The sequence below is a fragment of the Gorilla gorilla genome, chromosome 2 (assembly GCF_029281585.2).
Source record: "Gorilla gorilla gorilla isolate KB3781 chromosome 2, NHGRI_mGorGor1-v2.1_pri, whole genome shotgun sequence".
Taxonomy (NCBI): domain Eukaryota; kingdom Metazoa; phylum Chordata; class Mammalia; order Primates; family Hominidae; genus Gorilla; species Gorilla gorilla.
Window position 1 is genome coordinate 61,121,070 of NC_086017.1, and position 26,211 is coordinate 61,147,280.

General features: G+C 41.7%; 1 protein-coding gene across 6 annotated transcripts in view; it reads left to right on the plus strand.

Annotated features, from left to right (window-relative positions):
• Positions 1 to 26,211, plus strand: part of DOCK3 (dedicator of cytokinesis 3) — a 699,272-nt gene that overhangs the window by 584,202 nt on the left and 88,859 nt on the right. For 5 of the 6 annotated variants that reach the window (XM_031009748.3, XM_031009752.3, XM_031009749.3 and 2 more), the window contains exons 24-27: positions 4,003 to 4,195; positions 8,260 to 8,387; positions 10,790 to 10,936; positions 13,282 to 13,380. In XM_031009748.3, coding sequence (XP_030865608.3) covers positions 4,003 to 4,195; positions 8,260 to 8,387; positions 10,790 to 10,936; positions 13,282 to 13,380 — 567 coding nt within the window. The remainder of the gene's footprint in view (positions 1 to 4,002; positions 4,196 to 8,259; positions 8,388 to 10,789; positions 10,937 to 13,281; positions 13,381 to 26,211) is intronic. The other variant, XM_055382515.2, reaches the window with a different exon arrangement.

The following is a 26,211-nucleotide window of genomic DNA, read 5'->3' on the forward strand; positions in this document are numbered from 1 at the left end:
CAAAAGCAATGGCAACAAAAGCCAAAATTGACAAATGGAATCTGATTAAACTAAAGAGCTTCTGCACAGCAAAAGAAGCTATCATCAGAGTGAACAGGCAAGGTATAGAATAGGAGAAAATTTTTGCCATCTATCCATCTGACAGAGGGCTAATATCCAAAATCTACAAAGAACTTAAACAAATTTACAAGAAAAAAACCATCAAAAAGCGGGCGAAGGATATGAACAGACACTTCTCAAAAGAAGACATTTATGCAGCCAACCAACATATGAAAAAAAGCTCATCATCACTGGTCATTAGAGAAATGCAAATCAAAACCACAATGAGATACCATCTCACACTAGTTAGAATGGCGATCATTAAAAAGTTAGGAAACAACAGATGCTGGAGAGGATGTGGAGAAATAGGAACGCTTTTACACTGTTGGTGGAAGTGTAAATTAGTTCAACCATTGTGGAAGACAGTGTGGCAATTCCTCAAGGATCTAGAACTAGAAATACATTTGACCCAGCGATCCCATTACTGGCTATAAACCCAAAGGATTATAAATCATTCTACTATAAAGACACATGTGCACGTATGGTTTTTTTCTTTCTTTTTTTTTTTTTTGAGATGGAGTTTCACTCTTGTTGCCCAAGCTGGAGTGCAATGGAGTGATCCCAGCTCACTGCGACCTCCACCTCCCGTGTTCAAGCGATTCTCCTGCCTCAGCCTCCTGACTAGCTGGGATTACAGGCGCATGCCACCATGTCCAGCTAATTTTTTCATTTTTTATTAGAAACGGGGTTTCATCCTGTTTGCCAGGCTAGTCTCGAACTCCTGACCTCAGGTGATCCACCTGCCTCAGCCTCCCAAAGTGCTGGGATTACAGCCATGAGCCACCGTGCCCAGCCACACACATATGTTTATTGCAGCACTGTTGACAATAGCAAAGATTTGGAACCAACCCAAATGCCCATCAGTCATAGACTAGATAAAGAAAATGTGGCACATATACACCATAGAATACTATGCAGCCATAAAAAAGGATGAGTTTATGTCCTTTGCAGGGACATGGATGAAGCTGGAAACCATCATTCTCAGTCAACTAACACAGGAACAGAAAACCAAACACCACATGTTCTCATTCATAAATGAGAGGTGAACAATGAGAACACATGGACACAGGGAGGGGAACATCACACACCTAGGCCTGTTGGGGGTCGGGGGACTAGGGGAGGGATAGCATTAGGATAAATACCTAATGTAGATGATGGGTTGATGGGTGCAGCACACCACCATGGCGCGTGTATACTTATGTAACAAACCTGCACTTTCTGCACATGTATCCCAGAGCTTAAAGTATAATAAATAATTAAAACTTCAAAAAAAGATTAGATTATATTCAATATTAGAAATCTCAGTATGGGAAGAAAATTTGCTTTCTTATATTAAAACTACCTGACCAATCACCTGAGCCCAAGAAGTTAAGGCTACAGTGAGCTGTGATTGCACCACTGCACTCCAGCCTGGGCAACAGAGTGAAACTCTGTCTCAAAAACAAACAAAACTGCCTGGCCAGCTAATCTGTTACCTTTCCACACAGCCTTACCCTAGAACAAATCAAGAATTCATTACCCTAGTCAAAAGGGAGGTATTTTTCCTTACAAAATGAATGTCAGAATTTTTATGTAATGGTGTATAGTTCTTCAACTTTTTGAAGCTAAATATTACACCAAAACCTGTCAGCAAAGATCAGACAGCCTCTCTCATGTCCAGTCATTCAGTCCCAGCCAGGTATATTGTTAGCCCAAGTATATATTTAAACTCTGCCTCATTTAAGATTAAAATAGTCTACTTTTTTGTTTTCCGCTTGCCTCTGTGTTGCCTCTTGATACCAGTAGCCTATAGGTTTCTCAGCCCAGAGGACAGGTGATCAACTGGCAGTACCTTAAGGCTTCCTTGACTCTATAAGGGAGTGGACTCTATAAGGGAGTCTGTAAGGAACTCTATAAGGGAGTACCTCAAGGCTTCCAGGTGCTTCTGTAAGAAAGACACCTGTGATCTCCCCTTCTAAGTACCTTAAGCTGCTCATCTTCCTTTTCGATTCCCCTCCCACAGCCAAAATATGGAGAGATTAGAGGTAGCTAGCAAAGCAATGCAGATATGCTTTCTGGGAACTTTGTAACACAGTAATGCCCTGTACTGAGTGGCACACTCCTACTACATCAAGATAAATAGCTTAGATCTGGTCTCGGCTAAGACCTGTGTGAGAATCAGACCTTCTTCTTTGGTGCAAGGCTCATGTTTCCTGAGTTTCACAACTCTCTCTCTCTCTCTCACTGTCTGTCTCTCTCTCTATATATATATATATTTATTTATACATATAATAATATACATATATATGCATATATATACATAATATATATGTATATTATTCAGTTAGACTTTATATCTTTGATTATGACCACTAGAAGATGTCAGGGTGTGAGAGTCCTTCTGTCCTGGTGTCTAAGTACAGGATATTTTACCATTTAAGAGAGCAAATGAGTTACTGTTTGTTATTGATTATAAAGCACCTACTTTTCCACTCCTTTGTCTTTTATATCTAAGCTGCCAACGATATGTTTTGTTCTGGTTCTAATTACTGCAAAACAATCTCCTTGATATTCCAGGGAGCTATAAATCTGCAGATAGAATTCATATAAGTTCTCCAGTTGGGCCTGGCCTGAATAAAGACCACAGCACAAGCCTGTTTTCCATGGCATAAATTTTCACTCACTCTAAGCCAGTGTCTGTTGCCTGATGGAGCAGTCAAGAAAACAGCCTTCCCTCCCCAACCTGCCATTTGGGAAGGGTGCATTCTCACCTTTTTGTCTCAAGATGGCACTCCATTTCTCTTTGTAAATCCTGAGTTAATGGCATAAGGGGACTGAGAAGTGAAGAGTCTTCATGCTGCTTCCACTTAGACAAGAGAAAATAATAAGAACCAGCATGTATCAAAGGCCTATTGTGTTCCAGGCACTCTACTAGAAACTTTATGTAAAAATTTCCCTCATACCAGTATCAAGACATAAGTAATAGCATCATCCCCATTTTATAGATAGGGAAACAGAGAATTAGGCAGTAACTTGCCAAAGTTTGTGTGTCAGGTAAGTGGTAAAGCTTGGATTTGAACTCGTGTCTAATTCCAAAACCCATTCTCTTTTTCCTATAGTGCTCTGCCTCCCAAAGGCTGTGGAACTGTTCTATTATCAGATTGTTCTCAAGAAACTACCTTATGGTCTGCCAGAGCTTACATCCTAGAAGAAAAGCCTAACATGCACACTCCCACTCCCCTTGCTTGGGTGTTTAGGTGGCTGAACTCTAAGCCCACGTCAACAGTCCTCAAGAGTTTATGGCTAACTAAATACACACATTTCCCATCCTCTTGAATTTGCTCTTGAGACCACCAGGCATCACTTATGAAGAAAATAATTTATGAAGTCTTCATATTTCATGGTTGCAAATGAGAATCTCTATTCTGGGGAAATGGTACAGCTCTCAGAACTGGATCACTGGCTGCAGGGCTGTGAGCAGAGTTCAGCTGGTGCTGCTTGAAGGAACTCAGCTCTCTCTGCCATACTTTCTTGAGTTTGGAACCAAAATGGGAAAGTTAAGGACTTGATCATAGAGACAAACAAAAATATAAATCCATTTTATGAACAAAAACAACTGTGGATCTTAAGCCACATTGAGCAGATTTTTCTTTATACCCCATTCTCTTGCCAGCAAATGCTATATGCAAGTTATGAAAGCCTCCAATTGCCTGGATCCCAGTAAATTATCTTGTTTTGGTTTCCTTTTTGGTTTTTCTTGCTCCGTGCCTGAGTGCTGTAGTCAGTGGCCAGGGAGGAGCCCACCGAAGGCAGAGATGCTACAGTGCCTTCTCAGCCTCTCACCACCTTGTATCATTGTCTGAGCATGAAAGATAGACACACACCCTAACTCTGTGCTAACCACAGCTTCATTTGCTTCTGCAGGCTGCACTCCTCAATTCTTTCCCAACCATCTTTGATGAGCTTCTGCAAATGTTCACCGTGCAAGAGGTGGCAGAGTTTGTGAGAGGGACACTGGGGAGCATGCCCAGCACTGTGCACATTGGGCAGTCAATGGACGTGGTCAAGCTGCAGTCCATTGCCAGGACAGTGGATAGCCGCCTGTTTTCTTTCTCAGGTAAATCAAGTTGGGATGAGAGTCCTCCTTCCTTCCAGGGGTGATAGCAAAGTGATAATCCAAGGGTCAGTTTCCTCAACGATTATGCAAGAAACCAGTGACCCTTAAGATACAGAATTTTTTGATAAACTGTAATAGAGAATGCAGCCAAGACCTAGGCCTACTGCCTTACTCACAGTTTATTCCTAGGAATCCACACATACGGGCATGTCACTGGGGTGGTGCTGAGTCCATTCAGGCTACTGTAACAGAATACCATAGACTGGGTGGCATGTAAACAGCAAACTTTCTCATAGTTCTGGAGGTTAGGAAGTCTAAGATCAAAGCACCAGTAGATTCAATGTCTGGTGAGGCCCACTTTCTGGTTCATAGACAGCTGTCTTCTCTCTGTGTTCTCACATAGCAGAAGGGGCAAGACAGCTCTCTGGGGTCTTTTTTTTTTAAAAGGTCGCTAATCTTGTTCATGAGGGCCCTGCCTCCAGGCCCACAGCTTCCAAGAACAGAGCCTGCCATACCCTCAGGAAAGGAAGGAGAGGAAAAGAGAAGGGACTATCTCAAGGAAATAAGGATAAGCCAAGAAAATAAAAGAGGCCCTACAGATCACTTGAGGTCAGGAGTTCAAGACTAGCCTGGCAAACAGGGTGAAACCCTATCTCTACTGAAAATACAAAAAATTAGGCGTGGTGGCAGGCACCTGTAATCCCAGCTACTCAGGAGGCTGAGGCAGGAGAATTGCTCGAACCCAGGAGGCGCAGGTGGCAGTAAGCCAAGATCACGCCATTGTACTCAAGCCTGGGCAACAGAGCGAGACTGTCTCAGGGAAAAAAAAAAAAAAAAAAAAAGGCCCTGAAAGGGGGCCCTGAGGACCCTGTGCTTTCTTGTTTCCTTGCCATACCATTCGATACCTTTTCCAGTCTTTGGAGAACCAACAAGGATTAGAGAGAGAAATGGACAGGGAGCTCTTTATGCTCCCCAAGGGGTCAGGACAATCTAATATACTAGCAGCCTAGTCTGTCTTTCACAAAGAACTTCTGGTTTTATTCCTGAAGCCACATCATATGTGATCAAGTTCTGCCTTGCAGGGACAACCAAATGCTCAATGGCCATATATTAAGATCAATATGAGCCTGATTCTTTAAGAATAATATCACTGTGCTAGGATAAACTTCTGAGGCACAGAAATAAATCTGAAACACCAGCAAAACAATTATTAGAATTTTTATAATTTTTGGTGGTTAATTTTTTAGGTTTGACTTTTTTTTTTTTTTTTTTGAGACAGAGTCTCACTCTGTTGCCCAGGCTAGAGTCCAGTGGCGTGATCTCAGCTCACCGCAGCCTCCGCCTCCCAGGTTGAAATGATTCTCCTGCCTCAGCCTCCCAAGTAGTTGGGACTACAGGCATGCACCACCATGCCTGGCTAATTTTTTTTTTTTTTTTTTTTTTTTTTTTTGTATTTTTAGTAGAGACGGGGTTTCACCGTATTGGCCAGGCTGGTCTCGAACTCCTGACCTCATGATCCGTCCGCCTCAGCCTCCCAAAGTGCTGGGATTACAGGTGTGAGACACTGCGCCCGGCCAGGTTTGACTTTTAACGTGTAAGAACAAAAATTTCTCAGCCCACTGCTACACACATTTGTAATACTAAACAGATGTTCCCTTTGACTTAGCTCTGCCAGCGTATGATATTGCTAGTAGTAGTAAAGCTGCCACCAAGAAAGTCATCTTTTTTCCACCAGGAACTGTTTATGCTGGTAAACAGTTCTCTCTTCTGCAGCTCCTATACTGAAGATTTTATTAATGGTTTGGGGCACACTGTCACTGAAGGCCACTGTACACACTTGAGCTTTGTGCACTGCTTAAAGAAAATGCTTTTGGCCGGGCACGGTGGCTCACGCCTGTAATCCCAGCACTTTGGGAGGCCAAGGCGGGTGGATCACGACATCAGGAGATCGAGACATCCTGGCTAACATGGTGAAACCCTGTCTCTACTAAAAATACAAAATTTAGCCAGGCATGGTGGTGGGCGCCTGTAGTCCCAGCTACTCAGGAAGCTGAGGCAGGAGAATGGCGTGAACCCAGGAGGCAGAATTTGCAGTGAGCCGAGATCACGCCACCGCACTCCAGCCTGGGCGACAGAGTGAGACTCTGTCTCAAAAAAAAAAAAAAAAGAAAATGCTTTCAAAATATATGGGAAGGGGAACAGCAGACTGCTCTCACTGACATACTTTATTTCTAATATCTCTGCATGTACTTGCTGCTTCACACAAACACTTCAGAAAAATTTTCTTAATATTTATGTGGCCCTGGACTATGTAATTGGATTTTAGATGACAAACAGCACCAAAATTTCATTTGCATCTCACTTTCATGGAATGCCTGAGTTGCAGCATCTTCCCTGAAGCAAAAGGTTCTTTACCAGTGATGTCCTTTAACCAGCACTGGTATTCTCAAAGTATAAGTTTGGTCTCTTCTTCAGCAGGTTCTAGTAACTAACCACTGTTTTTTTCTGTAAGCAGCTATTGGTTGTTACAAATACTAAGTATGTTGGTATTTTCATCTACACAGTGCAGTATCAACTTTTTTTATTCAAGCAGCCTTTTAAATCTAGACTAGCTAGTATTCTATTCTGTTTGAACATATTCTAAGCATTTGACAAGGCAGTGCCCAAATCTCTTATATGTCATGTAATTTGTCTTTGACTGAAAAAGATTTTCTGTCTGAATTTCATATGGAACTCTTAACAAAGGACAGATATGAACGATAAATCTAAAATGCCATGGCTTGTTTGTGTTACTGATAATCTGACTAAATCATGCTGGCCAGATATGATGGGACCTGCAGAGTCACACAATCACTGACCACGTAGGAATACAGGGTGCCAGAAACGCATTCACACTTGTATTTCACTTGTCTCCTAACCTTCCTTGTGAAGTAAATGTATTATAGAAGAGGTCCTTACACCCCATTCTACAGATGAGGAAAATAAAGCTCATGAGAGGAGTCAACTTGCCTGAGGTCTCAGAACGGGTTAATAAGGGAGCTTGAAGTAGGACAGCCTTCCTGAATTTAGGATTCTAAATATAGTCAGCTCCTGATGAAAGTGCTATTCGGTAACACTGGGAGAAATCATTTGAAGTGTTCAGTAGGATTGGTGATAAATGTTGGCTAATTATCAAAGTCTTGTGACAAGACAAAGGTCATGCTTCAATTGTGTTCATTGCTGTATACACACTGAGCAGCAATCTAACAAGCCTGTGGGGGAAAGGGAGCAGGCCTGTTGGCTGTGACAAGGTAAACACTCACAGGGGTGGAAGTGTCAGACTACCTATCTAGCCAGGGCATAAAGAGGGACAATCTGTAATCCATTTCAAGCCTGTGAGTTCAGTCAGCGTAGTTCATACTAAGTATACCATTTAAATGGAATTTTCACTGTAAACTGTGCTTCTAATTTGGAGTCTAATCATTAAAGAGATTTCATTTGGGACCAGGTGTGGTGGCTCACACCTGTAATCTTAGCATTTGGGGAGGACAAGGAGGGAGGATCGCTTGAGCCCAGGAGTTCAAGACTAGCTGGGTAGCATAGTGAGACCTCATCTTTACAAAAAATTAAAAAATTATCCGAGTGTGGTGCCATACACCTGTGGTCCCATCTGCATGGGAGGCTGAGGTAGGAGGATTGCTCTAGCAATCCTAGAAAGTTGAAGCTGCAGGGAGCCATGATCATGCCCCTGCATTCCAGCCTGGGTGACAGAATGAGACCCTGTTTCCAAAAAAAGATACTTCATTTGGAAGCAGACTCCTAACATTCATCCTGCACAAAATGTCATGGATGCTTGGTATTGAAATGAGAACAAAGGAAAGATGGAAGAATAATGTCATGTGATGGCTTATAATCTCCAGGCAGTGAGCTTTCAGGCCCTTGTAAGGTAAGGAGATTACCTTCACTTTTGCTCTAGTCTGAACCCCACCTGCTTTGAGAATAGCTAAGTCCCACAATGCCACTGGCTTCGTGCAGTAGCTAGTTCTCCTCTAAAGTTTTCTTCACCTTTGTATTTTCTCTCCCAGAATCCCGCCGCATCCTGCTTCCTGTGGTTCTCCATCACATTCACCTTCACCTGAGGCAGCAGAAAGAGCTGCTAATTTGCTCAGGGATTCTTGGCAGCATCTTCTCCATCGTCAAGACCAGCTCTCTGGTAGTGGCCCCACACCCACTCCACCCTGTTCAGCTCTTCCCTAGTCTTGTGTTACTTTAGCCAGAGGCAGACCAACAAAGATCGCTTTGTACACTTTTCAGTCACAGATGCTTTCATCAGTGACAGGAAGGTGCCCAAGTGAATGGAGCCCTGTGTGTTCCCAGCAGGTTTCTCAGTACAATACATTCTTGCTATTTTTAAAGGTTGCAGTACCGTAAATCTACCCAGAAATATAGTTATCTGTAGTACCACAAAGCCCAATTCTGTGTCATGCTGTTTTCATCAATAGGTTTTAATTCTGGATTCTTGGGAGTTTTCTGAGAATATTCAGGCATGAGCACAGGGAGGCAGACCCAGACTTGAGAGGTAGCTTGCTTATTCAGGCTCTTCTTTTAGCTTCCTGACAGCTTGATTTCACCCATATGGCGTTCCTATACTGTGCCAAATGAGGTCAGGGCATACGAGAGGTTAATGTTGCCCACCAGAGCTCTGAGCCTCAGAGGATGGTAGAATTGTGCTTTAGGGGTCGGGTTTCAACTGATATTGCTTCTACCCATTTTCTTTCCTCTCTATTTTTTCTTTTTAAAAGAAATCGGTGGTAAGAGGGGATGAACTGAGGTAGGGAAAGAGAGAAGGAAAGATATGAATTAGGCACGAGTGAGGGTAGGAATTTATTTTAATGATACTTATTTCATGTACTTTTGATAATAGAAGAAAGGCATATTACTTATAGAAAATTCAGAAACTATAGAAAAGCATAAGGAAAGAAATGTAGAACAAAAAAGGATTTTTATATTATACCATTTTATTAGGTTGCTAGAGAATAGAATTTCACATGCATTTAAAATGAAGGGCAGTTACCAGGTGATAAGAATATACAAGGATAGGCTATCCACATGGAGTGGGAGAGGCACCTTAAAGAAAGAGTATATTTTGTTTGAGCAGGGGACAGGGACTCAATAGGATACTCTGATGTTCAAACTTGAAGTGGCATCTGGTGACAGGGGTCTAGCTTGGCAGAGAGTGACTGTGATGGTGATAATGGCCCTATTATTTGATCTTGGCTCCAGGTAAGACTTGGCAGCTCTTCTTCCCACCAGGCCTCAGAAAAGCCACACCAAGCACATAAGATCTACTCGTAGCCCAAGGTTGTATTGAGGGGGTGGACAGCTTATTGCTAAAGGAAGGAGAGAAATTGAAGCAAAAAAAGAGGAGGAATGGAACACAAGTGGGAACCAGTAAAAACTTGGAGGTGATGGTTTGGTTGTGTTTGTGGGGCTAGAGTCAGTGTAATTAGTTGCTTATAACTACCCAAAGATACATCACTGGTAAGTGTTATGATCAGTTCGACAGATAGGAAAGATGACTTTGGTCCCAAGAGCTGCTCAAATTCTTCATGTGGAATGGGGCAGAGTATAGTTAAAATGGATGGATGGGTAGAGGGACAATGAAACTGAAACTCAATGAGAGCAGAGATATTATCTCTCTTGTTCACCTCTATATATTCAGGTTCTCAAACAGTGACTGGCACATGGTAAATGTTTAGTGAATGATAAATTGATGGATGGGTGAAAGATAGACACCAGGACCAGTAGTAGTATAAACATCTTAGACAAGGGGCAACAGGAATCTCTTTGTGAGATAATTAAAATCATGCTACAGAATTTGAGATGAATGTGAGAAGTCTATAATAGGATAATAGACTCTTCTAAATTAGGAAGTGGCCCTTAGTGAGGAGACATGCTCCATTGTTTTCGTGAGGTGGCCAGAGAAAGTTGCACTGTGGCTGGAGTCCTTCAAATGGACCCTGTAACACGAGCAAGAGAGCTGAGGAGCTAGAAGTGGACCCAGGCATATCTAGGCAGCAGTCCCGGCTGGCAAAAATTGAGGGCACCCAAGGGGAAGACCCTGAGGAGAAAACAGCGTGCTCAGAAAGATGAGCTACTTCTGTGCATTAGTGCTATGCACTAGTGAAGGTGCAGCTGCCACACACTGTAGTGTGAATTTGTCACCATTTCTCAAACTTTATCATTCCAAAAGTGTCAGCAGAGTTTTGCCTTCTCCTGACTATTCTAGGGAAATCAAAGAAAACATTTAACTCAAGATCTTTGCTTCTGCCCTGTATATCAAAATTAACGTATCTGCTTGAGATTCAAAGTTGCAGGTGGTGTTGAGTTAGGGTAAGGCCCCAGCCACCATGCCTGGGCAGCAGTGGCGGTTGTGCCTCACCTCCTGTCAAAGCCATTGTCCTGGGTGCCTTGACACTGCATGTTGGTGAGACTGAGAGCTTGGTGTTGGGAATCCAGAAGACTACTGCTGATGTGGCTGACCTAGTAAGTGCTGCCAGCTGTACTTCAGCCTGGCTTGGTGCTAATGGTGTGCTCTCTTGCTGCTCGCTCCAGGAGGCAGATGTCATGGAGGAAGTAGAGATGATGGTGGAGAGCCTCCTGGACGTGCTCTTGCAGACTCTGCTCACCATCATGAGCAAATCGCACGCTCAGGAGGCGGTAAGAGGGCAGCGGTGCCCGCAGTGCACAGCCGAGATCACTGTTAGTAACTAACATCCAGGTTTTCTTGCCTTCTTTTCTAACCCGGGGCTTCTCCACAACACTCCCCCTCCATCTTACCATCCCACCACCTTCATCTCAGCCTTCCCTCCTGCATGGTTGTCAGCATGCTGCCCTCTTCCCTTCTTGAGTCTGACTCTCCTCTCTACTCTGAAAGCTCTAGGTTCACATTCCCAGGACTCTTCTTTAGGGCAGATCTGGGGAATGTTTCTTGTCCTGTTTTCCTGCATACTTTGAGCCAAGTCATTTTCTATATTGTAGAATGAAGCTGGGATGTATGTAAGATGTAGTAAGAGGTTGAAGGTGAAAAACAGACTATTTCTTCTAGGAACCCCCTCATACAGGTTCTCCTAAATGATGTACAGGACAGAATAATTTTCTCAGAATTGGCTTCTATCTACAAATTAGTTGCTTTTGTCCATTATGTTTGTATCTAAATTTTTAGCATTTGGAAAAATATGATGAGGTAAATTTCACTGGCATTAGTGAATAACGATTTTTCTGTGATCTAATTAGAAGAGAAACAAACTGGGAAGGCTTCTCAGGAGGGGCAGAGAGACAATACCTTGGGCCCCTCATGCACCCCAACTCCAGAGTAGACTTACTTCTCAGCCCTGAGGTGGGGACATGATAAACAGTTTTCGTGGAATCTTTCCATTGGCAGATGGGAGATTACAGTGATCTCTCTGAAGAAAACCCTCTGGAGCAAGCCAAGCTACAGCGTGCTAGGGAGAGCAGGGAGCACTCAGGGAGCAGGTATGTGTTCTGGAGCACTGGGCTTGGAAAGAGTGTCTGCTCCTTTAGGAGCCTCTGTTGAAGGCACTCTCACTGTAAGTAAAAAACATATATATATATGTACCCTGGCATTTCCTGGTAACCCAGCCTTCTAACCAACACTTACACAGTGCTTGCTGTGGGCCAGACCCTGCTTTAAGCACTTGTCCAATATTAGCTCATTTAGCAATACTAAGGAAGTGATTCATTTTATGTAGATTATAATGAGGATGATAATAACTATAATTTATTCAGTACCTTTTTACATAATGGACTTTATTCTTAATGCTTTATGTACATTAACCCATCTGACCCTCATGACAAATTACCTATAGCTTATGCCCATTTTTCAGATAAAAATGAGGTTCACGAACATATATATTTTGCACACATGTATTTTTAATAATTTCAGGCCAGGCGTGGTGGCTTATGCCTGTAATCCCAACACTTTGGGAGGCCGAGGCAGATGGATCATCTGAGGTCAGGAGTTCGAGACTAGCCTGGCCAGCATGGCAAAACCCTGTCTCTACTAAAAATACACACAAAAAAATTAGCCGGGTGTGGTGGTGGGCGCCTGTAATCCCAGCTGTTCGGGAGGCTGAGGCAGGAGAATCGCTTATACCTAGGAGGTGGAGGTTGCAGTGAGCCAAGATCATGCCATTGCGCTCCAGACTGGGTGATAAGAGCGAAACTCTGTCTCAAAAAACAACAATAATAATAATTTCAGAGACCTAGAAAGGGTTTGAGAGACTAAAACCTGTTGTCACTTTCTCATGAGTTTATAAACATTTGAAAATTGCCCAAGTGAAGTAAATGTTCTCCTTCCCTTTTAAGGAGGCAACTAAGAGGAGGCCATGCTTGACTGCCTCCTGCCAAAAGTTGCTGTAAGATGATTTTTGAAGTCCTTGAAGCAGGATTTTATTCCATGTATTCCAATTGGAACTTGAAGACATTTTGAACATTGATATTTCTCCTTTAATTTCTACTTGTCTTAAAGCCCATAGCTTGTCCCCTCAAAAAGGTCAGTTTTAACTCCTCTGCCTTTCAGACAGGCATATTGATCTGCACTGTGTTTTGTTTGCCTAGTCCAGTAACCCTGTGCAAATTCTAGGAGTTTCCAAAGAAGTCCTTGTAGAAGGGCTGCTCTAGTCCAGCAGGATCGGCAGAGTCCAAATTCTATCCAGAGAGGGTTAAGCTCTCCCCTGTTCCAAGTATCCTCTATAGACTTCAGTACAGTGCCCTGGCAGCAAAGGACTATTTAGCCAAAACTTTCCTAGGAAAAAAAGGGAGAATATTTGTCTCACTTTGCAGTACTACTTTATTATAGTTTAAGGTTTTTCAGTAGCCCCATGCTGCAGAGGGTTTATTTCCCCCTAATCCCTCCAGGCTTTCCTTAGCAGAAAAGAAAGCTTTAGAGGGCTAGATTTGTCATCTTTCTTCCATGATCACTGGGGCCATCTCAGACCCTCCCTTCTCTCCTTGCCCTCTATGGATTGGGGGAACACAGCCCTTGCAATTGGCCATGCTAAGTGTTTTTTTGGGTTGGTCCCTAGGGCGAGTATGTGTCCTGCCTTCTCTCACTGCTCCGCCAGATGTGTGACACCCATTTCCAGCACCTCCTGGACAACTTCCAGAGCAAAGATGAACTCAAGGTAGGCAGTAGAACACCTTTCCTCTGGGAGAGGAAGTGTGCAGCCAGCACTCCCCAGGGGCTTTTTCCCTGTCAGGGGGATGAATGCAAGTGACTAGCATTGCCACGGGTGTAGGATTCACCAGCCCTGCTTTACAGCTGAGTGTTGGCCTCTAGAAGCTGAAAGCCAGCAGTGTCCCCACACAGCTGGACCCTGGTAACACTGCCAAGTTTTCCTTGACTGTTAGCGGCCCTGTGGTCATGTGCCTCTATTAGAGGCTACTCTGTCCCACACTGGTTGTCAGACAACCAGGACTCCTTCCTTTCTTAGTAACTTGGCAGTTACCCTTATATTTTGTACCTGCAAATTAGGATTTGCTGTTTTAATACCTTTAATAATAATAATGGTGTCAATTTTTTTCATTTAAATATATTTGTGGAAGATACCTTTAGAGAGCAAGGGTGTGCACTGCTCATTTGCTGCCAAACTCTGGGTCTGGAGCACTGAGGGTCTTATCTTTATCACAGATTGCTATACATAATTTAAAAAGCCAAAGCATACTACAAAGTTCATAATATAAAACACCTGTAGTCCTGGCTACTCTTGAGGCTAAAGTGAGAGGATCGATTGAGCCCAGAAATAATTTTTTAAAAAAATACAATGGTTTCCTGGCTCAGCCTGACTCATGTCCAGTCCCTACTCCACAAAGGCAGCCACTTTCAATTCTTTTGCTATTCTTCAGGAAGCTTCTACTACTATTTTTAGCTATTGTTAGTTATTATCTATTTTCCTCTTTCTATGGAAAATGAAGATGATTCTCCAGAATCATTCCTCTCTCACACACACATCCTTCCTCCCATTTTCCCAATGTAGTTTTCATATATTTTTGTTTGCATTGATTATATTGTTTATCTTTTCTTTATTACAGCTAAATAAGTACTGTGGTGAGCCAAGACTGTCCTGGGATTATATTTCTTTTCTTGTAGAACAGTGATGTCCAGTCTTTTGGCTTCCCTAGGCCACATTGGAAGAAGAATTGTCTTGGGCCACACATTAAATACACTAACACTAACGATAGCTGATGAGCTAAAATATAAATATATATATATATATATCTCATAATATTTTAAGGAAGTTTACAAATCTGTGTTGGGCTGCATTCAAAGCCATCCTGGGCTGCATATGGCCCATGGGCCGTGGGTTAGAGAAGCTTGTTGTCGAACTTACTGTTTTTATAAAGATTAATTGCCTCTTTTTTTATTTGCTTATGCTTTGTTTTGTTTTGGTCATCAAATCTGGTGAGGATTTCCCACTCTTGCTATCATCTTTCTAATATATCTCTTCTTCCAGCTTGCCTTATGGTCAAATCTATCAGATGTCAGGTCACTTTTTTTTCCTAGAGATTTGCTCCCCCACTGCTTTTATTTGTTTCAGTCACTATCTTTTGTGTTGGAGACTCTCCTCCTACAGACTTTCCTATAGAGACTCCTGGATGATAGTGTGTATCTAAAAGTGAAGTCCTTTAGTGCTGATTACAAATTCTATGTATAGGCAGGGCTTTCTCTAGCAGGCTTCCCTGTAGATGGCCAAAGAGATCTGCCCTTTTGGTCAGAGCATTCCCTAATTCCTGTGTCTGAAGGACTTGGACTTGTTCATTCCCCAGAGAGGAGTCTTCCACTTCTCCTGTGTTGGGCACAGGAGTTCGATGTCGCAAAAGATCTACACTGAGACAAAGGATTCCTCAGCAAGGCTAGTTTACTTTCTGCAGAAAGGGTGCACTCGCCAGCAGTCCAGCCACAAGAGCACACACACAAACAAAGGAGATAGGGTCATTTATAACCTGATGCATTTACCCTACTGCTGTGTCTGGTTTCCATTGGCTGGAACGGGACCTCACATTCTATACCTGACCCAATTGGCTAGCAACTTAGAACTTCCCAAAAGAGGCAAAGGCAGAGGAGAACAAAGGAAGAGAGGAAGTAACTTGTGAAATGCTGAGAGAGGCAAAAACACTTCCAAATAAGGGAGAGGAATAGGCTATGGCCCAATTAAGCTATAATTATACCATAAAATTCGTACTTTTAAAGTGTACAATTTAATGCTTCTGATTATATCCATCTTAAAAAGACTCATCACAAATAGTGACATCAAGTTAATAATTTAAGATTTCCAACCAGGCGCAGTGGCTCTCACCTGTAATCCCAACACTTTGGGAGACCAAGGCGGGTGGAGGCAGATCACCTGAGGTCGGGAGTTTGAGACCAGCCTGACCTGACCAACATAGAGAAACCCTGTCTCTACTAAAAATACAAAATTATACGGGTGTGGTGGTACACGCCTGTAATCCCAGCTACTCGGGAGGCTGAGGCAGGAGAACCACCTGAACCTGGGAGGTGGAGGTTGCGGTGAGCCAAGATTGTGCCATTGCACTCCTGCCTGGGCAACAAGAGTGAAACTCTGTCTCAAAAAAAAAAAAAAAAAAAGAAAAGAAAAGAAAAAAGAAAAAAAACTTCCCACAAAGAAAAGCCCAGGACCAGATGCCTTAATTGGTGAATTCTACCAAATTTTTAAATAAGAATTAATATCAGTCCTTTGCAAACTATCCCAAAAAGTAGAAGAGGACAGAACATTTACCTACTCATTGTATGAGGTCAGTAATAAATACTGTGATAAGAAACCTTGACAAAGACATCACAAGAAAAGCAAACTACAAACCAATACCCCTTATGAATATAAACACAAAAATCTCCAGCAAAATACTAGCAAACTGAATCCATCAACATAGTAAAAGAATTATATAACATGATCAAGTAGGATTTATCCCAGAAATGCAAGTTTGGCTTAACGTGAAAATTGTCAAGGAATGATGTGAGCCACACAGAAAAATATGAAGCTCCTGACTTTCCCTCTACCCACAGACACCAAATAAACATCTATTCATGAATCACTTCCCTCTGAGAGAAGGAGACCCATTGAAAGATCCTTACCCACCAGGCAACTGAGGAAACATCCACACTGAATGGGTAGGAAAAGCTGAGAGGCACACTCAGGCACAGACCCCACCCCTGGCACTGCACCATAAAATCAGGAAAGGAATCCTTAACATTTACTTGCTCCCTGTGGAGAGGAGGGTTTGGACCTCACATATACCACCCTAATTCTAAGATTTGCCATGGTTTGGCTCCTAATTCACCAACTCTGGGAGGGGAGGAAATTTGACACATGTAAGTATCTCTAGATCACAGGGAAAAAGCAGCAATTTTATATGGGCACACAAGGACTTCCAGGGCTTTATCCTCTAGAAGCAATGCAGAGAAAGGGCTCCAAAAATGCAGCTCCATGTGTCTCTCAGGAACAGATAAACTCTTTCAGTGGACATGTGGCAGTCTGGCTTCTTACTGACTTAGACTGGGGAGTTAAAGGAGCAGACAAGTAGTAGCTTGCTGCTAGCCTGAGCAGCAGATTGGCATTTCCTGAGCCTCCTCCCCCAGCTCACCCTAGTGATAATTTCAGACAAACTCCTCTCCTGGAAGGAGTTTGTCCATACATTGAGCATCCCAGCTTTTATAGCTTCTACCCAAGGGACTGCATCCTAAACCTCCCTGTTCTGGGAACAAAGGGGACTGGCATATGTGTGTCCATAGACTACATGAAAAAGGTTGTGGTTTCGTATGGGTATGGAAGCATTTCTGAAGCTTTATCCTCCTGAAACAGTGCAGAGAAGGGGCTTAAAAACACAGTTCCTCTGTTTCTCCCTGGAAGGGGTGTATGACTACTTGGTGGTCTGGCTTCTAACACACTTACATTCGTGAGTTAAAGGGACAGGCAAGTATTGGCCCACCAGCAGCCTGAGAAGCAGATTGGTACTTCACAGGCCTTCTCCCCTAGCTCATCCCAGGAACAACTGCAGGCCTATTAATCCCTCCCGGAAAGAATTGTCCACATATTGAGTGCTCCAACTTTTACAGCTTCTACCCGAAGGACTGCATCCTAAACCTCCTAGCATTGGGAGCAAGAGAAGCTGCATATATATGAGTCTGTCTAGACCTCAGGAAAAAAAATTGCAGTTTTATATGAGCACATAAATACTTCCAGGGTCTTCATCTGCCAGGATCAGTGCAGAAAAGTGGCTTTAAAAACTCACCTCCCTGTTTCTCCCTGGAAGGGGTTTATGCCATGCATCAAGTATGCCAACTTTTACAGTTACCTCCCGAAGGACTCCATCCTAAACCTCTTAGTTCTAGGAGCAGAAAGAACTAGGCATTTATTAATCTCCCTAGATCACAGAACAAAGAGATGGTTTTAAATGGGCACACAAACACTTCCAGGAGCTAACACCCCTTTGGAGCAGTGCAGAAAAGGGGCAGGAACATGCAGCTCCGATTTTTCTCTTTAGAAGGGTCTCATGGCACATAATTCCAGTGGCTGCTTTATGGCTTGGCTTATATTGAACTTGTTTCAGGGAGCTAATGGAGCAAACAAACAATAACCATTTAGCAGCCTGAGCCAGAGCTCAGCACTTCATGAGCCTTTCCTTTGGCTCACCACAGTGGTAAGTCCAAGTGTACCCATTCTTCCTGGAAGGCATTTGGCCACACATTAAGTGCCACAACTTCTATAGCTCCCACCCAAGAGACTATCTCCTTAATAACCTAATTCTGGGAAAATGGGGCTTTGCATTCCTGAGTGGCCCTAGATCACAGAAAGCCAAGAGGTAGACATACAACGTTTGCAACAGATCCTCTTCCCCAGCTTAGTGCAGCAACAGTGGGATATAAATGCCCATGTTCAGCTTTATCATGAAGATACAATGAACTGGAGCATGCATCCAACACTTTAACATTTGCAGCTACATAACAAGAGTCTGGCTCCTAAGTTATCAGTTTCAGAGTATGGAGAGGACATGGCACATCCTAAGCTCCAGGAGGCCACCCAAAACAGAGACAGCAGTCTGGACAAACGCAAAGATTTGAGAGGCACCTTAGAATCTCTGGATGGATGAATTGGTGAGATCCTTCTACACAAGGCCAATCTGACAAGATTGGGAGAAATAATTGTCTGATCTCATATGCAGAAATGAACCACAGAGCATCAAGGAAAATAAACAGGAGTATATTTCAAACAAAAGAATAAGATAAATCTCCAGAAACCAGCCCAAGTGAAGTGTAGGTATGTGATCATCCAACAAGGAATTCAAAATAATGTTCATAAAGATGCTCACTGAGGTCGGGAGAGCAATGAAAGAATAAACTGAGAATTTCAACAAAGAAACAGAAAGTATACATAAGTACCAAACAGATCATAGAGCTGAAGAATACTCTAAACTGAAAATTGCAATAAAAGGATTCAGCAGCAAACTAGATCAAGCAGAAGAAAGGATTACTGAAATCAAAAACAGGTCACTGAAAGTTATATAATCTGAGGTACAAAAAGAAAAGAAATTTTAAAAAGAGGGTAAGGCCAGGTGCGGTGCCTCACACCTATAATCCCAGCACTTTGGGAGGCCAAGGTGGGCAGATCACGAGGTCAGGAGTTTGAGACCTATCTGGCTAACATAGCGAAACCCCGTCTCTACTAAAAATAAAAAAAAATTAGCTGGGTGTGGTGGCGGGCGCCTGTAATCCCAGCTACTTGGGAGGCTGAGGCAGGAGAATCGCTTGAACCCAGGAGGCAGAGGTTGCAGTGAGCCAAGATCACGCCATTGCACTCCAGCCCAGGCAACAGTGCACAACTCCATCTCAAATGAAAAAAGTTTAGTTTGGAAGTTCTAGCCAAAGCAATCAGGCAAGAGAAAGAAAACGCATCCAAATAGGAAGAGAGGAAGTCAAACTATCTCTATTTACAGATGTTATAATTCTATACCTAGGAAACTCCATAACCTCTGCCCAAAAGTTCCTAGATCTGATAAACAACTTCAGCAAAGTTTCAGGATACAAAAATCAATGTAAAAAATCAGTAGCATTTTTATACACCAACAACATTCAAGCTGAGCCAAATTAAGAACGTAATTCCATTCACAATAGCCACAAAAAGAATAAAGTATCTAGGAATAAAACTAACCAGAGAGGTAAAAGATCTCTACAAGGAGAATTACAAAACTGCTAAAATAAATCAGAGATTACACAAACAAATGGAAAAACATTCCATGTTCATGGCTGGGAAGAATGAAGAATCAATATTGTTAAAATGACCATACAACTCAAAGCAATTTACAGATTCATTGCTATTCCTATTAAATTACCAATGACATTTCTCACAGAATTAAAAACTTTTTTTAATTGATATGGAATAAAAAAAAAAGCCTGAATAGCCAAAGCAGTCCTAAGCAAAAAGAGCAAAGCTGGAGGCATGACATTACCTGACTTCAAACTATACTACAAGGCTACAGTAACCAAAACAGCATGGTGTGGATACAAAAAATAGACACATAGACCAAAGGAACAGAATACAGAGCCCAGAAATAAAGCTTCATACCTACAACAATCTCATTTACAACAAAGTTGACAAAAACAAGCAATGGGGAAAAGACTCCCTATTCAATAAATGGTGCTGGGATAACTGGCTAGCCATATGCAGATTGAAACTGGACCCCTTCCTCATGCCATATACAAAAATTAACTCAAGATGGATTAAGGACTTAAATGTAAAACCTAAAATTATAAAAACTCTGGAAGATTTTCAAATAACTTAAAAAAGAACTACCTGGACATAGGCCCTGACAAAGATTTCATGACAAAGACACCAAAAGCAATTTGCAACAAAAGCAAAAATTGACGAATGTGATCTAATTAAAGAGCTTCTGCACAGAAAAACTCTCAACAGAATAAACAGGCAAGCCACAGAATGGGAGAAAATATTTGCAAACTATGCATCTGACAAAGGTCTGATAACCAGAATCTGTAAGGAACTTAAATTCACAAGCAAAAAAACAACTCTGTTAAAAAGTGGGCAAAAGACATGAACAGACACTTTTCAAAAGAGGACATACAGCAAACAAGCACATGAAAAAATGTTCAACATCACTAATCACTGGAGAAATACAAATGAAAACCACAGCAAGATACTATCTGAGACCACTCAGAATAGCTGTTATTAAAGTCAAAAAAATATTGGGAGGCTGAGGCAGCAAGATCACTTGAGCCCAGGAATTCAAGACCAGCCTGGGCAACATAGCAAGACCCCATCTTGACAAAAAAAATAAAATAAAAATTACCCAGACATGGTGACATGTGCCTGTGGTCCAAGCTATTTGGGAGGCTGAGGTAAGATTGCTTGGGCCCAGGAAATCAAGGCTGCAGTGAGCTGATTGTACCACAGTTCTCCCACGTGGGTGACAGGAAAAGACCCTGTCTCAAAATAGTAAAAATTAAAATTAAAAAATTAAAAGTCAAAAAATAACAAATGCTGGTGAGGTTGCAGAGAAGAGGGAACACTTATACACTGCTAGTGGGAATGTAAATTAGTCCAGCCATTATGGAAAGCAGTTCTGTGATTTCTCGACTTAAAAAAGAACTACCATTCAACCCAGCAATCCCATTGCTGGATATATAACCAAAGGAAAATAAATAATTCTACCATAAAGACACATGCACATGTATGTGTTCATCACAGAACTGTTCACAGTAGCAAAGACATGGAATCAACCTAAATGCCCATCAGTGGTAGACTAGATAAAGAAAGTGTGCTACATATACACGTTGGAATACTACATAGCCATTTTAAAAGAATGAGATCATGTCCTTTGCAGCAACATGGATGGGGCTGGAGGCCATTGTCCTAAGTGAACTAACACAGAAAACCAAATACCACATGTTCTCACTTGTAAGTGGAAGCTAAACATTGAGTACTCATGGACATAGGAAGACAACAACAGGCAGGCTCAGTGGCTCATGCCTGTAATCCCAGCACTTTGGGAGGCTGATGCAGGGGGATCATTTGTGGTCAGGAGTTCGAGACCAGCCTGGTCAACATGGTGAAACCCCGTCTCTACTAAAAATACAAAAATGAGTCAGGCATGGCGGCACATGCCTGTAATCCCAGCTACTCAGGAGGCTGAGGCAGGAGAGTCACTTGAACCTAGGAGGCAGAGGTTGCAGTGAGCCAAGATCATAGCACTGCCCTCCAGCCTAGGTGACAAAGTGAGACTCCGTCTCAAAAAAAAAAAAAAAATTAAGAGAACAACAGACATCAGGGCCTATCTAAGAATGGAGGGTGGGAGGAGGGTGAGGATCAAAAAACTACCTATCAGGTACTGTGCTTATTGCTGGGGCAATATAATAATCTGGACACCAAACCTCCATGATGCTCAATTTACCTATATAACAAACCTGCACATGTACCCCTGAACCTAAAATAAAAGAAAGAAAAAAGCTAACATAAAGGCTTTTAAATACCTTTTACTCAGAGTAACAAGTGACAAAAACTCACTTAGAATGAGGGAGTAAATGACTAATGGCCTAGTTTTCCTGAAAATGAGTTTGAAAGAAAAGGAGCAGAGGAAATGGTCCTGAAGAAAGAAACTGAGAGCTTGAAAGGCAGTATGCCTCTCTGACTGCAGGTAAAGGCTACTCATAAGCCAACAGATTTTATTTTTTATTTCCTAAGCGGAAACAGCCTAGCCTAGGAGAGGGGTGGGTGGGTGTGTGTGTGTGTGTGTGTGTGTGTACATGCACATGTGTGTGTATTTAAAGTAAATCTGTGGAGGAAGTAAAGAGACAGAGGAAAGGGAGTAGCCTGGGGGAAGAGAGATGAGAGACTTGAGTATAAATGACTTAGGACAGGAGTGACAAAATAGAGAAACAGCTCTAGGTTATTTAAAAAAAGAACGTATATACCATGGAATTCTACACAGCCATAAAAAAGAATGAGATTATGTTTTTTGCAGCAACATGGGTGGAGCTAGAGGCCATTATCCTAAGCAAACTAATGCAGGAACAGCAAACCAAATGCTGCATGTTCTCACTTATAAGTGAGAGCTGTACATGGACACAAAGAAGGGAACCACAGATACTAGGGCCTATTTGAAGGTGGAGGGTAGGAGGAGGGGAATTAAAGTATAGAGTTTCTTTGTGCAATCAAAGTTGTTATCAGCCTAAAATGCTATTAGTATAAGATGTTTTATGTAAGCCACTGAGTAACTACTAAGCAAAAGCCTGTAATTAATATACAAAAGATAAAAGAATCAAAGCATACCACTAGACAGCCATCCAGCCACAAAGGAAGAAAGCAATACAGGAAGAAAAGAACAAAGGATCTACAAACAAACAACCAGAAAACAAAACAGCACTAGTAAATAAGTCCTTGCCTATCGGTAATTACTTTGAATGTAAATAGATTAAATTCTCCAATCAAAAGACGTGGAGTTCCTGAATGGATTTTTTTTTTAAAGACCCAACTATATGCTGCCTACAGTAGCCTCACTTCACCTTAAAGGACAGTCATACACTGAAAGTGAAGGGATGAAAAAAGGAACTACCATCAGAGTGAACAGGCAACCTACAGAATGAGAGAACATTTTTGCAATCTACTCGTCTGACAAAGGGCTAATATCCAGAATCTACAAAGAACTCAAACAAATTTACAAGAAAAAAACAACCCCATCAAAAAGTGGGCGAAGGATATGAACAGACACTTCTCAAAAGAAGACATTTATGCAGCCAACAGACACATGAAAAAATGCTCATCATCACTGGCCATCAGAGAAATGCAAATCAAAACCACAATGAGATATCATCTCACACCAGTTAGAATGGCGATCATTAAAAAGTCAGGAAACAACAGGTGCTGGAGAGGATGTGGAGAAATAGGAACACTTTTACACTGTTGGTGGGACTGTAAACTGGTTCAACCATTGTGGAAGAGAGTGTGGCAATTCCTCAGGGATCTAGAATTAGAAATACCATTTGACGCAGCCATCCCATTACTGGGTATATACCCAAAGGAATATAAATCATGCTGCTATAAAGGCACATGCACATGTATGTTTATTGCGGCACTACTCACAATAGCAAAGACTTGGAACCAACCCAAATGTCCAACAATGATAGACTGGATTAAGAAAATGTGGCACATATACACCATGGAATACTATGCAGCCATAAAAAATGATGAGTTCATGTCCTTTGTAGGGACATGGATGAAGCTGGAAACCATCATTCTCAGCAAACTATCGCAAGGACAAAAATCCAAACACCACATGTTCTCACTCATAGGTGGGAATTGAACAATGAGAACACCTGGACACAGGAAGGGGAGCATCACACACCGGGGCCTGTTGTGGGGTTGGGGGAGAGGGGAGGGATAGCATTAGGAGATATACCTAATGTAAATGACGAGTTAATGGGTGCAGCACACCAACATGGCACATGTATACATATGTAACAAACCTACAGGTTGTGCACATGTACCCTAGAACTTAAAGTATAATATTATATATAAAAGAAAAAAGACATTTCATGCAAATGGAAACAAAAAGAGCAGGAGTAGCTATACTATTTCAGACAAAGTTGACTTTAGGTCAAAAATTATAAAAAGAGACAGTGGGCTGGGCATGGTGGCTCATGCCTGTAATCCCAGCACTGTAGGAGGCCAAGGTAGGTGGATCACAAGGTCAGGAGTTCAAGACCAGCCTGGTCAAGATGTGAAACCCTGTCTCTACTAAAAATACAAAAATTAGCCAGGCGTGGTGGCGGGCACCTGTAATTCCAGGTACTTGGGAGGCTGAGGCAGAGAATTATTTGAACCCGGGAGGTGGAGGTTGCAGTGAGCCAAGATCGTGCCACTGCATTCCAGCCTGGGCAACAAGAGTGAAACTCTATCTCAAAAACAAAAATAACAAAAATAATATCTGGAGATAAAAATGGAAACATATCAAATCTTACAGAATGCAGCAAAAGCAGCTCTGGGAGGGAAGTTTATAGCAATAAATGCCTACATCAAATAAGAAGCAAGATCTCAAACAACCCAATGTCACACTTCAAGGAACTAGTAAAATAAGAAAAAACTAACCCCAAAGTTAACAGAAGGAAAGAAATAAGAAATATCAGAGTAGAAGTAAATGAAATGGACACTAAAAAAAGAAAAAGAAAAATCACCTAAACAAGTTTATTTTCTGAAAAGCAAAACAGAGAGAAGAGTCAAGTCAGAAATGAAATAGAAGACGTTACAACTGATAACAGAAATATAAAGGATCATAAGAGACTGCTACAAATAATTATATGCCAGCAGATTGGACAACGTAGGAGAAAATGATAAATTCCTAGACACGTGTATCTACTAAGACTTAATAATCATAAAGAGATTGGAAATCTGAACAGACTAATAACTAGTAAAGAGCTTGAATCAGTAATTAAGAGTCTCCCATCAAAGAAAAGCCCAGGACTAGATGGCTTCACAGTTGAATTCTGCCAGACATTTACAGACAAACTAATAATAATCCTTCCCAAACTTTTCTTAAAAATTGAAGAGGAGGGAATATTTCCAAACTCATTTCATGGGGCTAGCATTACCCTGATACTAAAGCCAGACAAAGACACTACAAGAAAAGGAAGCTATAGGTCAGTAACATGGATTAATATGATGCAAAAGTCCTCAACAAAAGACTAGCAAACTATATTCAACAGTACATTAAAAGGATTATTCACCATGATCAAGTGGGATTTATCGCTGGAATACAAGGTTGGTTCAACATACTCAAATCAATAAATGTGATTCACCATATTAACAGAATGAAGGAGAAAAAACATGATCATCTCAATAAATGCAGGCAAAGCATATAAAAAGTTCTCATTTCTTGATTTTAAAATTCCCAACAAATTACATATAGAAAGAATGTTCTTCAAAACAATAAATATCATATATGATAAACCCATAGTTAACTTCACACTCAACAGTGAAAAACTGAAAGCATTTTTTTTAAGATCAGGAACAAGACAGGGATGCCCACTCTGACTACTTCTGTTCAACACAATACTAAGTACTTCTGTAATAAATACTTCTGTCCTAGCCAGAGCAGTTAGGCAAGAGAAAGAAAAGGCATCCAAATAGGAAATGATGGAGTAGAATTGTCTCTGTTTGCCAATGGCATGGTCATATATATAGAAAATTTCAAAGAGTCTACAAAAAAAACCTGTTAGAACTGAAAAACAGATTCAGTAAAATTGCAGGAGACAACACCTAATTAGTTGTGTTTCTATACAATAACAACAAACTGTCTAAAAAAGAAATTATGAAAACAAGCCAGGTGTGGTGGCTCACACTTGTAATACCAGCACTTTGGGAGGCTGAGATGGGAGGATCGCTTGAGCCCGGGAGTTTGAGACCAGCCTGGGCAACATAGTGAGACCTCCTCTCTACAAAAATAAAGAAGTTACAAAAACCATCCTGTTTACAATAGTATTTTTAAAAAACAAAATACTTAGGGGTTAAAAATTTTTTTTTCTTGAGACAGGGCCTCCCTCTGTCTCCCAGACTGGAGTGCAGTAGCGCAATCTTGGCTCAGTGCAACCTCCACCTCCCAGGTTCTAGAGATTCTCCCACCTCAGCCTCCTGAGTAGCTGGGTTTACAGGTGCATGCCACCACACCCAGCTAATTTTTTTGTATTTTTTGGTAGAGATGGGGTTTTACCATGTTGGCCAGGTTTCAGGGGTGCATTTAACCAAGGAAGTTAAAGATCTACATGTATACTGACAACTATAAAATGTTGATTAAGGAAATTAAAGATTATGCAAATGACAGATATCTCATGTTTATGGATTGGAAGGATTAATATTGTTAAGATGTTTATACTCCCTAAAGCAATCTACAGATTCAGTGCAATCTCCATCAAAATTCCAGTGTCATTCCTCACAGAA